General features: G+C 37.9%; 1 protein-coding gene across 1 annotated transcript; it reads right to left on the bottom strand.

Annotated features, from left to right (window-relative positions):
* Nucleotides 1-11321: 11321 nt before the first annotated feature.
* LOC149390617 (Adenine nucleotide alpha hydrolases-like superfamily protein) lies at nt 11322-13029 on the bottom strand. Its single transcript, XM_089621385.1, has 4 exons — nt 12602-13029; nt 12397-12515; nt 12076-12196; nt 11322-11614 (listed from the first exon to the last, which is right to left on the bottom strand). The coding sequence occupies exons 1-3, from the start codon at nt 12902-12904 to the stop codon at nt 12091-12093; spliced, it is 528 nt and encodes a 175-aa protein (XP_089477511.1). The 5' UTR covers nt 12905-13029; the 3' UTR covers nt 11322-11614; nt 12076-12090.
* Nucleotides 13030-16144: the final 3115 nt, after the last annotated feature.

The following is a 16144-nucleotide window of genomic DNA, read 5'->3' as shown; positions in this document are numbered from 1 at the left end:
TTCCTTTTTCAAGCGATTCTCGCAAATCTCGTTGTCTTGAATTACTACTTATCGATGGTATGACACTAGCTAAACTTGTAATTATTGTAACTCCCCAAAAACTCATCTGCCCCCAAGGTACGGGGTCCTTTTTTGTTCCATCTAAGAATGGATCTCATTATTTATGAACAATTGTCTATGATTTCTCAAGCCGTACTTGGGTTTACTTAATGAAACATAAATCAGGAACTGTTCAAACATTCATATTTTTTTTCCAACCAAGTCAATCGTCAATTCAATACATCACTATCAAATATCCAATATATAACAGTGGAATATTCCTTCCCCAATGGCAAACTGTTTGATCTGACAATGGCCTTAAATTCATTTCAAAAGAGTTTAAAACTTGGTTTTTGCAACATGGGATCATTCATCAGCATAGTTGTATCTTCACTCCGCAAGAAAATGGTGTTATCGAACAAAAACATCGACACTTGCTTGGTGTCGCACGATCATTACGTTTGCAAGTAGTTTACCTCTTTCATTTTGGGAGAATGTTTATTAACTGCCACACATCTAATTAATAAACTTCCTTCCTCAAAACATCAATTTAAATCACCTCATCGTCTTTTATTTCGAAAAAGTCTCTCTTTGTATTATTTACGTATTTTTTGTTGTTTATATTTCACTAAAAACATGTATATCAAACCTAAATTTAATGAATGTGCAAAATCCGACACTTTTGTTAATTACCCTTGCGGCAAAAAAAAAGCTATTGAATTTATGATCCTCAAACCAATAAAATTTATGTTTCTCATGATGTTATCTTCCACGAAACGATATTCTCGTTTTAAAATATCTCTCAAAGTGATCATAAGATTCCAATAGCCAGGACAACTTTAAACGATGAGGTTTTACCAATTGATACTCCATCATATGATCCAAACATCGGTGTTTCAGATTTTGATACACAATCAACACCAAATATCAATGAAATTGTTCCAGTTTCCGCTTCTACTAACTCGAATTTACTTCATGAATCCTCTCAACGGCCTCGTCGTCTTCCTTGTCACTTAAAAGACTAAATATGTTGTCAAGTCTCTTCCTACCAACTCGGATTTACTTCGTGAATCCTGTCAGCGGCCTTGTCGTCCTCGACGTCACTTAAAAGACTACATATGCTCTCAAGTCTCTTCTTCCACCAACTTTCTGTTAGCATCTTATTTTTTATTTTCTCATTTAAGTCAATCACACAAGATCTTTCTCAATAATGTTATCGAGAACCACGAACCTCACTCGTTCTCCGAGGCAATGAAATCTTCTCATTGGCGTGATGCCATGGCCAGGGAAATACTTGCCCTCGAATCCAATCATACTTGGACTTTTTGCCCTCTCCCGTCAAGCAAGAAACCCATTGGATGTAAATGGGCGTACAAGATAAAATATCACTCGGATTGTACCATTGAGCGTTATAAGACTCGTTTAGTCGCTAAGGGATACACCCAAGTAGAATGTATATATTATCACGATACCTTTGCTCCTGTTGCTAAATTGGTAACGGCCCGACTTCTACTTTCTATTGCTTCCACTAAACATCGGTACTTACACTAACTTGATGTTAACAATGCTTTTCTCCAAGATGACTTACACGAGGTGGTGTATATGAAACTTCCCCTGGATTTTCCAAAAATAATACTCAAAATGTGCGTAAGCTCCAAAAATTTATATATGGTCTCAAACAAGCCTCTCGTCAATGATATGAAAAGTTCCCTTCCTCTCTTCTAAAAGGTGGGTTCAAACACTCTTTCGGATTAGAGTCTCTTCACTTATAATTCCAAGGATGTTTCTCTTTTCGTGCTCGTCTATATCGATGATATCATTATCATGGGAAATAACTCCAAACCTATTTCTGACCACAAAATCTTCCTCGCTGAGTTCTATTCCATAAAAGATCTTGTGCCCTAACGATATTTTCTAGGCATTGAGGCCTCTCAAAAGGTATTTTTCTTTGTCAACGCAAATATACCGTTGACATTCTTAATGACTCGGGCATGCTTGGTTCTCGACCATCCCTTCTTTCAATGGAAAAACATCTTTGTTTAATGCCCAATGATGTGACTCATCTTCCCAATGCGACAATTTATCGTCGCCTTATTGGTCGGCTCTTATATTTAACTGTGACTCGACCTGACATTCAATATGTTGTCAACACTCTTAGCCAATTCCTACAAACTCCACATTCTACTCACCTCAACATTGCTTATCGTGTTCTTTGTTATTTAAAAGGCTCTGTCAGAAAAGGACTTTTTTTCTTTGACAAGCTCTCTCTCTTTAGTTGGGTATTCTGACTTTGATTGGGCCGGTTGTCCTGTTAGTCGACATTCTACCACGGGATATTTCACCATGTTAGGTGATAGTACAGTCTCTCGGAAATCTAAGAAACAACCTATTGTCTCTCGATCTTCCACCGAAGTGGAACATCGAGCATTAGCAGCAACCACCATTGAATTGTGATAGGTGCGTTTATTACGCGTAAAACTCATTTTTCCCGGACTAAAAACTAATTAGTCCTCAAGTGTTTTTCATAGTTTTTGTGTGTTTATTAATGATTTTCAGGTTTAAGAGGTCAAGTGAGTCTTGAGGAGGTTATTAGCGCATCATGTGACGATTCCGAACAATTTCAATGAGATTCATACACATTTGGACAACTTGGAGCGAAACAAGGAACACGACGTCCTTTTCTGCAGGATTCTGGGATTTTTAAATGAAGATTTTGGATGATCCACTTCCAGAACTGGATAAAGCTCTCTCTTAGCTTTCCAACGCATGTTTATTTGCAAAAATCGGACGTCGGAGCTAGGAGTTACGACCGTTTAAAAAAACGGTGTGCAGCGAGTAGGAAGCGCGCGCCGCGCGGACACAAATTTCGCCGTTTTTGCCTCAAGAGTCATACGCGCGAACCGCGCGAAGCCAAAAAAATGGACTGCGCGCCGCGCAGACAAAAGGGCGCGCCGCGCGGTCCCAAAATCAGTTTTTTCCAATGTTACGTTTCTGAGCGAATTTTGGCCATTGGATGCGATTGGAAGGCCTAGATTGCTCCGAAAACAAGTCCATTCAACCTTAAAAAGACCGCTTTCAGAAGAAGTCATGCATGGAAGGATTTTATAGAATCTATCAAGAACACATTTTTCTTTGTCTTAGCTTTTCTTTAGTTTTTCTAATTTTTCCAGACTTGTTCATACTTTGTGGCTCCAATTTGAAGAGAATGAGAGAGATGCAGAGTTCTACCATTGCTACAATCCTAATCAAAGTGTTCTATTCCCTAAACTCTTATTTTTTTAATTCAAGTTCTCCATATGTTTATGATGTTTCTTGATGTGTTGTTCTTGTGTTCATCTTTAAGTATTTTTATTGTCATGGTTATTAATATGAACTAGTCTCATGTAGGGCTATGGTGTAGCGGGTTCATTACGATGTAGGATTCATGGTGTTAGAATTGTTAGGTTGTTGTTTTTCTCATCACTTTTACTTAATCCATATCTATGCTTAATGCTAGTATGAATGTCATGAACTCATGTTTGTTTTATGTTCAACTCTAATGCTTGAGAAAGATTAGGTTGTTGTGTTTTTGTGTGGGTTACTAGAATTCATTCCTAGGCTAGATATAGCTAGGTTGTTTTAGACTCGTGAGAATACTCTTGTTTTTAATGCTAGCCGTGCTTGTTAGGAGTTGAGATCGAGAAATGATATTCCGGTATCGGTTTAGGTTGTTAGATGCTTGAGAGAGATCTATCAAGTCTATTAAAGTGAGTATGAGTAGTGAAAAATGTGAATCTCAATAGCTTGTTTCTTTTCTTAACTCAGCGAATCCAGTTTTGTGAACCTGTGAACCATAGTCCTTCCCTTTATCCAATAGAATTTTTGTGCATTTAGTTGTTTAATCTTGTGACGTTATTGAATTTTTTTGTGACAACGATTCTATCAACTAAATTTAGTTCTATATTAGCTTGTGATTATCGGATTCCTTATTTAGCTAATCCTCGAGAGATCGACTCATTCTTAAGATTTATTACTATTGCGACCACGTGCACTTGCGTGTGCGAGAAAATTCGCAACAAATTGCAATGGCTTAAATAATTCTTAAGATCTAGGAGTTCATCTTAATACCCATATCCCTATCCATTGTGATAATCAATCAGCCATTCATATCGCTTCAAATCCCGTTTTTCATGAACGTACAAAATATATAAAAATTGATTGTCAGGTTCGCGAAAAAATTAGGTCCAACCTCATTTCACTTTTTAACATACCTCCAACGACCAACCCGCTGACATCTACACCAAGCCACTTGGAGCTGATGCATTTGATCGACTTTTAAGCAAGATGGGCGTCATCGAAATTTCTAATCCGATTCCATCTCGGGGCGTCCATACAGTTTCTTAGTTTAGTTTTAGTTGTTAGATTTTGCCGAGTCAAATTGTTTACGTGTTCTGAATGTTATATTGTTGTTGTTTTTTTCCTTTTATTTTACGACATCAGTAGTTGTAGTTGTGTACTTGATGTGTATGTGTGTGTATATATATATATATATATATATATATATATATATATATATATATATATATATATATCTATTTAATACTTAGAAGTCACAATGACAATTTACTATTCATTTACTGTTCATAAGAGAAGCCAATTATAATCTTCCATGTCATTATTTTGTCCAATCAAAATGATTCACCTGGCCCAGCTCCCTGGCCCACACGCAGAAAATCCCTGAAGCCTTAGCTCTAACACGCGCGTAATTCCTCTTCTGCGCGCGTGTGAGACGAGCTGACGAACTGAGACGAGCTGACGAACTGAGACTGAGACGAGCTGACAAACTGAGCCGAGCTGACGAACTTAGACGAGCTGACGAACTGAGGGTGAGACGAGCTGACGAACTGAGGGTGAGACGAGCTGACGAACTGAGGGTGAGACGAGCTGACGAACTGGAGGTCGAGCTCGCCTGGAGGTCGAGCTCGCCTGGGGGTCGAGCCTGGCTGGAGGGCGAGCCTGGCCTGGAGGTCGAGCTCGCCTGGAGGCCAGCTGACGAACTGGATTGCACAGTCCGAAGAGGCTCGTCATTTGGATAGTCATTGAGGGTGAGATGAGCTGACGAACTGATGGTGAGACGAGCTGACGAACTGAGGCTGAGACGAGCTGACGAACTGAGGGTGAGACGAGCCGGCGAACTGAGGGTGAGACGAGCTGACGAACTGAGGGGAGATGAGTTGACGAACTGATGACGAGACGAGCTGATGAACTGAGGGTGAGACGAGCTGGCAAACTGAGGGTGAGACGAGCTGACGAACTAAGGGTGAGACGAGCTGACGAACTGAGGGTGAGACGAGCCGGCGAAGTGAGGGTGAGACGAGCTGACGAATTGAGGGTGAGACGAGCTGACGAACTGAGGGTGAGACGAGCCGGCGAACTGAGGGTGAGATGAGCTGACGAACTGAGGGGAGATGAGTTGACGAACTGATGACGAGACGAGCTGACGAACTGAGGAGAGATGAGTTGACGAACTGATGATGAGACGAGCTGACGAACTGAGGGTGAGACGAGCTGGCGAACTAAGGGTGAGACGAGCTGACGAACTGAGGGTGAGACGAGCTGACGAATTGAGGGTGAGACGAGCTGACGAACTGAGGGTGAGACGAGCTGACGAACTGAGGGGAGATGAGTTGACGAACTGATGACGAGACGAGCTGACGAACTGAGGGTGAGACGAGCTGGCGAACTGAGGGTGAGACGAGCTAACGAACTGAGGGTGAGACGAGCTGACGAACTGAGGGTGAGACGAGCTGACGAACTGAGGGGGAGATGAGTTGACAAACTGATGACGAGACGAGCTGACGAACTGAGGGTGAGACGAGCTGACGAACTGAGGGTGAGACGAGCTGACGAACTGAGGGTGAGACGAGCCGGCGAACTGAGGGTTAGACGAGCTGACGAACTGAGGGGAGATGAGTTGACGAACTGATGACGAGACGAGCTGACGAACTGAGGGTGAGACGAGCTGGCGAACTGAGGGTGAGACGAGCTGACGAACTTAGGTGAGACGAGCTGACGAACTGAGGGTGAGACGAGCCGGCGAACTGAGGGTGAGACGAGCTGACAAACTGAGGGGTGAGACGAGCTGACGAACTGAGGGTGGGACGAGCTGGCAAATGAGGGTGAGACGAGCTAACGAACTGAGGGTGAGACGAGCTGACGAACTGAGGGTGAGACGAGCTGACGAACTGAGTGTGAGACGAGCTGACGAACTGAGGGTGAGACGAGCCGGCGAACTGAGGGTGAGACGAGCTGACGAACTGAGGGTGAGACGAGCCGGCGAACTGAGGGTGAGACGAGCTGACGAACTGAGGGGTGAGACGAGTTGACGAACTGATGACGAGACGAGCTGACGTGGTGATGATGAGACGAGCTGACGAACTGAGGATGAGACGAGCTGACGAACTGAGGGTGAGACGAGCTGACGAACTGAGGGTGAGACGAGCTGACGAACTTATGGTGAGACGAGCTGGCGTGATGATGGTGAGACGAGCTGACGAACTGATGATGAGATGAGCTGACGTGATGATGATGATGATGCATGAATTCGTAATATCGAGTGATTTTCAACATATTAATGGTGTAGTTTCTTGTTTTCTAATAAATCCTTATTAACCACGTGCTATGCACGTGTTACTATCTAGTATGTATATATATATATATATATATATATATATATATATATATATATATATATATATATATATCTTCATTTATTAGCTATATAGAAAAGTTTCTTTTATTATATCTATATTATTCTCTGACCATTTTAGTTCATGTGATCCAAAACATGGTCGGGCTCTATTCGTGTTTCGTGTTTTCCTCCTTTCTATCCACTCTGGACATTTTACTTTCATGGAGCGAAACAGGTCACAAATTTAAATTCAATCATTCAAAGAAAGCAGTATTTAAGTAAGAATGATATATAAATGTGTCAGATTCAGAGAAAGAAAATCTGATTTAAAGTTAGTCGTAATGACAAACAAAATGGGACATTTGGTGCTTAATTATTTCCCGACAGAACTCATCACGGTCACGGGACTTCCTTGATACATTATTGATTCTTTATCGAGGAAAAATGTAGGGAATCACTATCCAATTATCAAGCCGAGCTCAAGTAGTTCCCACTCATTATTTCGTTTTCATTGATTCAATTTTTTTTTTTTTCAAATCTCATTGATTCATTCTGACGCATAATCATTATAAAGTCTATTGTAAATAATAACCAGCTCATGTACACGTGTATTATTGATTCCCCTTTTATTTATTATTTTATTCCATTTTTATACAGCTCCCCCTTTCCCTTTCCGTTTTGTACTTGCCATTTAATTCACTTTTAATTTTAAAATTGGACGATTTATTGACATTCATTTCATTTTATGGACCTAAAAATTAACAAAATATCGAGATTAGATCTTATATTTTAAAAATATTCAAAAATGGACTTTTATCCCAATTTCGGGCACAAATGCCCTTTTGAACAAATAAACTCATTTCACTTTCATTCTCTATCTTCTCAATCCATCATTCGGTCTTTAACGCTCAATTACGACGTGATATAACTAAATTCGACGAGATATGAGGGAATCCGACGAGCTATGATGACCTAAAATGATAAATTTTCACGTGAATTTGACTTTTACGGCTTAAAATGCCGAAAAATATGAATTTTATCGTATACCATCGTACATTATCGTACGGTATCGTATATTATCGTACTGTATCGTACACTATCGTATATTATCGTACGTTATAATTATTATATACATTATAATTTTTATGAATTTTATCATACATTAAAATTATAATGTATCGTACCTCATCGTATTATATCATACGACATCGTATGACATCGTACGTTACAATTATAAATTATAATGTACATTATAATTATAACGTACGATGCCGTACGATATAATACGATGAGATACGATACATTATAATTTTAATGTACGATAAAAATCATACAAATGAAATTACGTTATAATGTACGATACATTATAATTATAACGTACGATGCCATATGATGTCGTACGATAGTGTACGATATAATACGATGAGATACGATACGTGGCGGCCTTTTTTTTTGCCTTTGCCTTTTCGGTGTTTTTTTTTTTTTGCCTTTGCCTTTCGGTTGGTTTTTTTTTTCAATCAGCTTATTCGTTTTTTTTTTTGTCTTTGCCTTTTCGTGTTTTTTTTTTTTGCCTTTGCCTTTCGGTTGAGTTTTTTTTTTTTTGCCTTTGCCTTTGCCTTTTCGGTGTTTTTTTTTTTTGGCATTTGCCTTTCGGTTGGTTTTTTTTTTTTTTTTCAATCTGCCTTTTGGTTTTTTTTTTTTTTCTTTGCCTTTTCGTGTTTTTTTTAATCTATTTTGTAAATCTTTTTTTTTATGTATATTGGTTTTTTTATCTCTCTCATCAATATATTTTGTATAATTTTTTTATGTATTTTATAATCATAATTACTGATACTATATTATACTATATCAATAACATACATTATTTTAAGTGTATGTTAGTTTTATATTTTCTAGCCCAAATTGATCCCCTCTATTAAAATTATAGCCCAACTATCACAAAATTTAAGTAAGTAGCCCAATCCACTACCAAACAATTTAATATTCCTATATTACCCTTAGTTCAAATAATAGAACGCAAAACACAATTCCCTCATTCGAAACAAACCTCTCCGCCAAACGAATTTCTTTTACCCTCATTCGCGAACACGAAACCGACGATCTCTCCACTTCCGAAGCTGACGAAGAAAAAATGGTGAGTATTTCAACCTTCAATCTCTGGTAATTTCAAATCCTTCAATCTCTCCACTTTCGGCGCCGACGAAGTAAATTGGTTAGTTAATATTATTAACAATTCTTTGCGATCTCATAAAACACCCAAACTGAAACCCTAGACCTCATCCCCGCTCAATTTTGTGTTAGATTAACCATTAAATTGTAAGTAAATATTATTAACTGAACCCTAGACGTCATCTCCGAACGATTTTGGGTTAGATTATTCATAAAAATGATAAGTAAATATTATTTACAAATCGCCGTTCGATAGTAAATAATATTTACAAATCGCCGTTCGATAGTAAATAATATTTACAAATCGCCGTTCGATAGTAAATAATATTTACCATTTGAAAAAACCAACATCTTGAAGCGAGAAAGTCAATGTCGTTTATAGTGTGATCTCTTCTCTTCATCTTTCATAGTAAAACGTGCAAAATGAAAAATAACTGCAGTAATGTTACACATACTCGTCGGCTCGTTCCAATTTGTCCAAATCATAACCTTGATAGTAAATAATATTTACAAATCGCCGTTCGATAGTAAATAATATTTACCATTTGAAAAACAACATACCTGTCTCAGATTTGGCCAAGATCGAGGTCGCCTCGCCGATCTTGACGCAATCGCCGTCGCGGAGCTCGACTCCGGCACCGGGAACGACGGAAAACGCCTGGAGAAGCCATTTCCCCTTCTCCGAAGCGGCGGCGCGTGGGCGATCCCGTCGACGTCGGAGCCGGAGTCGGAGTCGGAGCCGCGACCTCTTTTCACGGCGGGAATTCCAACCGGATCGCGTCCGTGAACGGTCTGTCGGAGTCCGGATCCGTGAAATCGCGTCCCGCCGACGCTGCTCCGCCGTTTCGCGCGGCGATCCCGGAGAAATGGCGGAGGTCGATCTAGAAGCTCTGCGTGTATCTAGTCACCGCCGGAATGCTCGCCGGACTTCTCCTCGGACTCGACATGTCGTGGACCGCCATAACCGCCGCGCTTGCCCTAATCGTGCTGGATTTTAAGGACGCACATCACTGCCTCGATAACTTTGGGGAGCAGAGATTGAGGAAGAAAGGTTTGGAGGTATCAGAGTTGAATATGAAGGAAAAGGGTATTATTGAGATTTCATAGTACCGTTGGCTATTATTTAAAATAAACTGATAGTTTGGCTAAAATTTTAACTTCCACCCTAAATACAGGCTATTTGTTTACAAATCTCTTATTTTAAGTGTATGTTAGTTTTATATTTTCTTTAATTAAATTCTCTTTCTTTTTATCTTTGATAGTTATGTCCATTTACCTTATATGTGTCTCCATATTTAATTGGTTCGTTTTTTTTTAAGTTTTTTTTCAATCTATTTTGTAAATATATTTTTTTATGTATATTGTTTTTTTCCTCCATCTCTCATCAATATATTTTGTATAATTTTTTTTATGTATTTTATAATCATAATTACTGATGCTATATTATACTATGGCATTGTTTGACATAGCTTTGTTTAAAAAAAATTCTTTTAGATTAAGTTTTTGAAAAAAAAAACTTCCCTCTCTCATCAATATATTTTGTATAATTTTTTTATGTATTTTATAATCATAATTACTGATGTTATATTATACTATGGCCCCGTTTGACATAGCTTTGTTCTTTTAAAAAAATGCTTTTAGATTCAGTTTTTGAAAAAAAAAATGCTTTTAGATTCAGTTTTTGAAAAAAAAAAACTTTTTTTTCAAAAAAATGACGTGTTTGGTAAACTGTTAAATATATTATAGTAAAAAGACTAAAATATACTTATTCTTAATAATTAAATAATAATTATTAATATGCTTATTTATATACATATATGTAAATAATATTTTGTACGAGGATATTACATTCATTTATATAGCAAACTTAAAAACACTTTTTCTAAAAGCTAAGAATCCTAGTTTTTCTATCTCATGTACAAAATCTAAAAACGTTTTTGAAATTTTTTGTAAAAACAGTTTTGTCAAACAGTTTAGTTTATTTCTAAAAACAAAAACAAGGCTTTTTAATTCCAACCAAAGTCTATATCAATAACATACATTATTTTGAGCGTATGTTAATTTTATATTTTCTTTATTAAATTCTCTTTCTTTTTCTCTTTGATATTTATTTCCCTTCACCTTATACGTGTCTCCATATTTCATTGGAAAGCGAACGCAAGTCTTATTTACCCATGAAAGTCTAATCAATGTACAAAATAAATTTTTTACATTTTATTATTCGTTCATGATTTTTAAGGGTTTTTTTTTCTTAATTGCCGGTTTTTTTGGTACCCATTGTTTACAAATCTTGATAATACAAATTAACATCTACAAATTTTACTTGTTATTATAATTTATAATATGCTAAAATCATTCGTGATGCTAAAACTAGTCTCATTAAAAATTAAAAATTCGTGTTCGACGTCCACCACTAAATTTTATCTCAAAATTACAGACGAGCTAATTTTAACAATTCTAAGATATAGAAGTCGTGTTTGAATTGTCTAACAAAAATAATGAAAAAAAAATATATCAAACATCACGCATGGTGGAACACCGCACGATTTAGAAAGTATTTACAACATTTGGAGCTCATTATTGACGTGACGATCACATCAAATACACCTAATCTGGTGGCCCTTCATTATTATTGATAAATACAGTTTATCAAATAATTACAAAAACCAAAAAACAAAGCACAACTCACCATCAGCTCAATGTATAGTCACACATGATACAGCAACACTTTTTAAACTGCAGGAAAAAGGACAAGAACAGAAAAGTAATTAAGAAAATATATATTATGTAAACGTAGGCAATAATAAAAATCTTCAAAAACATAGTGGTATACCGTATATAGCATAAAGCAAAGTAATTGCAATCTCAAACCAGTAAATAAGAAGAAAACTTTGAACAGATCAACCGACAAGGTAGTACCGGTTTCGTATATGAATGGGGTATTAAATGTGTATCTAAGAGATCAATATACAAATGATCAAATCTAGATGAGTAATTGAAATGGCCTCAAACACAGATCCTAAACATATGAAATGACTGGTAAGATATACTACATGATACACACTCGACAAACACATGAATTCACCAACTTATAACATGCTTGCACATCAAGGGATAAATAAAAAGGCCGTGAAATTCCGTTCAAAACATCGAAAGAACATACCTGCGTATAACAGATTTACATTCCACAAACATACCTGTTTTTTTAGGAATCAAGCAGAGGTAGGGCTAGAAACATTAGCCCCTTTGTCTTTGACAACGATGACAGGACATCCAGCGTGGTTTGTACAATAGTTGCTCACACTTCCCAAAAACATCCTAATTCACCACACACACATCAAGAGCCAATTAGACTACAAACAGCACATAAGCTTTTATGAAAACAATTTGACAGCTTAAAATGAACGACATACCTCTTTTTTATGCACTTGGCTGCATAATCAAATCGCCCTTTTTGGTAATATATCAATTGAATGAACAGCTTGGTTTTTGGATGGCGAGTTATAAAAAGTCTTTACCTTTTGATGCGACCGAAAGCCCGGGAACCCATGACGAGCAGATCAGCATTCAACTTCTCAACCACTTCGCATATCTTCTCTCTTGGATCGCCGATCGCCACTTCAGTCTTTACACTCACCTTCCATAATATTGAAAGATGTATCAGAAACGAGACAAAAGAAAACAGCAAACAAAGAAATTGACCAAAATCTCCCTTTCACTAACATTTTTGTCGGCGCAAATCTTGAGGGCGTGATTAAGTACGGCCTCGGTGATCCTCTTCTGGTGGGCCTCGATGGCGGCCACGATGGCCGGGACCTCCACGTCGCTGGGGCCACCGAAGGGGATGGCGGCGGGGGTGAGGCCGGCGGAGATGGACGGTGGAGATTGGACGTGGAGGATGACGAAGGAAGAAGGGGAGGATCGGAGCTTGAGGTTGTCGAGGGCCCACCGGAGAGCTTCCATGCTCTCCTCGCTCCCGTCCGCCGCCACCACTACGCAACCCAGGTTCCCCGATGACGTAGCCATTGATATTCACCTTCGGAAACGGAGTTGTCACTGACCTGAACTTGTCAACTCTCTCTCTCTCTCTGTGTTCGGTTAATCTTCTGGGTTATTCTTCTTCGCGGCCTCAGTTGGACTGGTCGCGTGGAAAGTCATTGGGCTATAGGCCCAATCTTCTCTTTCAAGCCCATTATTACCTTCCGTAGGAGTAAATTAGGGAGCGTGGAAACATTTACTTTTTTTTTTTTTTTAAATGACACGACTAAGGTTCAAATGAGAGAAAACATGGTCAAAAGAGTGAAAAATAAAACTTACCAACAATAACCTTATAAATTCTTATATACAATTTCTACCACCTAATAAAACTTAATATTCTCTCTCTTTAACCCCATTTTTTCATCTCCCTCTCACCGATTTCCACCATCATCTCCTTCATTCCACATTCATCTCTCTTCTAATCATCCGCCATTGTTCTCTGCCATGACTGTCCCAAAAAATTTCGTCACCTTGTTCTGATCATCACCAGTTCTGGTCAGCTTTTTTCGATCAAGAGAATGTCTTTCTTAGCTTTTTTCCCATCAAAGCTCTCGATGACCGGGTTGGATCCAAATCTGAAAATTACCGCCGACTATTTGTTGTAAATTTTCGTCCCAAATCTGCATCTACCAAAGATATAAAAGTAAGTCTCGGATTCTTCATCTACAAAGTTTTAATTTTGAAAAGCAAAAAGTTTTGAAACCCAATATGCATTCCAGCATTTTTAAAACTTAGATTGAACATGGTCGATGTTAGTTACAGATATGTCACTAACTAAGGTTTATTTGAAGGTTTAGTTAGTTTTCTATTACTAATTCTACTAGTTTTCATTTTTAGTTACGTAAATGTAACTAATTCGGCACACTGCCAGGTAATACTTAGTGACATGTGCGTAACAAGTTCTACTTGTTATTATTGTGCAGCAATGATGAAATGAGATATATTTACGTACGTCAAGCATAGCGGTCAATGGCTCAGAGATGATTATTACTAGACTTGTGTTTCGTATGAAGCCCTCAAAACACCATAAGGTCCTGAGTGTTGACAGAAAGGATGGTAAAATCAATAGTAATTGACTTCCAACATTAATTTGATATGTTATTTACATATTAGGAAAGAAAAATCGGATACATAAAAAATGTCTCTAATTTTGGAGCTTGAGTCATTGAAGACTTCTTTTCACTAAAATAGAGGCATCCGGTGCGACGTTTGTCGCACCAAATGCCTCAAAAGTCACTGGGGCCACCGAAGGGATGGCGGCGGGGGTGAGGCCGGCGGAGATGGACGGTGGAGATTGGACGTGGAGGATGAAGAAGGAAGAAGGGGAGGATCGGAGCTTGAGGTTGTTGAGGGCCCACCGGAGAGCTTCTATGCTCTCCTCGCTCCCGTCCGCCGCCACCACCACGCAACCCAGGTTCCCCGATGACGTAGCCATTGATATTCACCTTCGGAAACGGAGTTGTCTTGTCAGTGACCTGAACTTGCCAACTCTCTCTCTCTCTCTCTCTCTCTCTCTCTCTCTCTCTCTCTCTCTGTGTGTTCAGTTAATCTTCTGGGTTATTCTTCTTTGCGGCCTCAGTTGGACTGGTCGCGTGGAAAGTCACTGGGCTATAGGCCCAATCTTCTCTTTCAAGCCCATTATTACCTTCCGTAGGAGTAAATTAGGGAGCGTGGAGACATTTAGGCCTTGTTTGTTTCTTCATTTGAAAACTGTTTTTGACTTTTCTAACTTCAACAGTTTTTTGAAAAAACTGAATTGACTGTTTGTTTGATGATTCTCAGAATACAACTCAAAAAGTTTTCAAACTGTTTTATGTTTTAATGAAGAAAATCAGAAAACTGTTTTTAGGTGTTTTCTAATTTTTTCACTCAACTTTTATTATTATTTTTTTTAATATATCCTCTTGACATTTTCTTCTCTCCTATCAACATCATTTCATTTTCCTCACTTTTGATTATCGAATTTGTTTCCGTTCCCTGGAAAACTTAAATTTTACAATTATGACAAACTTTAAACAATCGGAACTCCATTTTACAAACTATTAATTAGTCGTGATCCTCTCGTCGAACACATGAGTTTTCACTATTTTTAGTCAACATTAGGTATCAAAATTTGATATTTGTTGTATTTACTACAAAGACAAACGGTGTTTTCCGATGAACTTGTGAACAATCATTATTACCAAAGGTACGACCATTATATTCGCAGCAAAGACTTTCAATTAGTATATATCTCGACGCCTAATTCTTATGTGAATTATTACACTACAATTACAAAAAAGCTGAATAAAAAAAAAACTGAAATCCTTACCAAACAGTTATTTGAAAGAAAGTAAGGGCTTGATTGGTAGTTCACTCAAACTGTTTTTGTTTTCTGTTTTTGTTTTCATATAGTTGTAGTCTAAAATTTAAGGTTCTAATGAGAGAGAAACGCAGTCAAAAGAGTTAAAAATAAAACTTACCAACAATAACCTTATAAATTCTTATATACAATTTTTACCACCTAATAAAACTTAATATTTTCTTTCTTTAACCACATTTTTTCATCTTTCTCTCACTGATTCCCACCATCATCTCCTTCTTCATTCCACATTCATCTCTCTTCTAATCATCCGCCATTGTTCTCTGCCATGACTGTCCCAAAAAATTTCGTCACCTTCTTCTGGTCATCACCAGTTCTGGTCAGCTTTTTTCGATCAAGAGAATGTCCTTCTCAGCTTTTTTCCTATCAAAGCTCTCGATGACCGGGTTGGATCCAAATCTGAAAATTACCGCCGACTATTTGTTGTATGCATCTACCAAAGATATAAAAGTAAGTCTCGAATTCTTCATCTACAAAGTTTTAATTTTGAAAAACAAAAAGTTTTGAAACCCATATTTACATTCCAGCATTTTTAAAACTCAGATTGAACATGGTTGATGTTAGTTACAGATATGTCACTAACTAAGGTTTAGTTAGTTTTCTATTACTAATTCTACTAGTTTTCGTTTTTAATTACATAAATGTAACTAATTCGGCACACTGCCAGGTAATACTTAGTGACATGTGTGTAACAAGTTCTACTTGTTATTATTGTGCAGCAATGATGAAATGAGATATATTTACGTACGTCAAGCATAGCGATCAATGGCTCAGAGATGATTATTACTAGACCTGTGTTTCGTATGAAGCCCTCAAAACACCATAAGCTCCTGAGTGTTGACATATAAAGGATGGTAAAATCAATA

This window comes from Urtica dioica, chromosome 7, assembly GCF_054948205.1.
Source record: "Urtica dioica subsp. dioica isolate 48M chromosome 7, U.dioica_male_clone48M_v1_H2, whole genome shotgun sequence".
Classification (NCBI taxonomy): Eukaryota; Viridiplantae; Streptophyta; class Magnoliopsida; order Rosales; family Urticaceae; genus Urtica; species Urtica dioica.
Note: the sequence above shows the minus strand (reverse complement) of the source record. Positions and strands in the feature narration are given on the sequence as shown.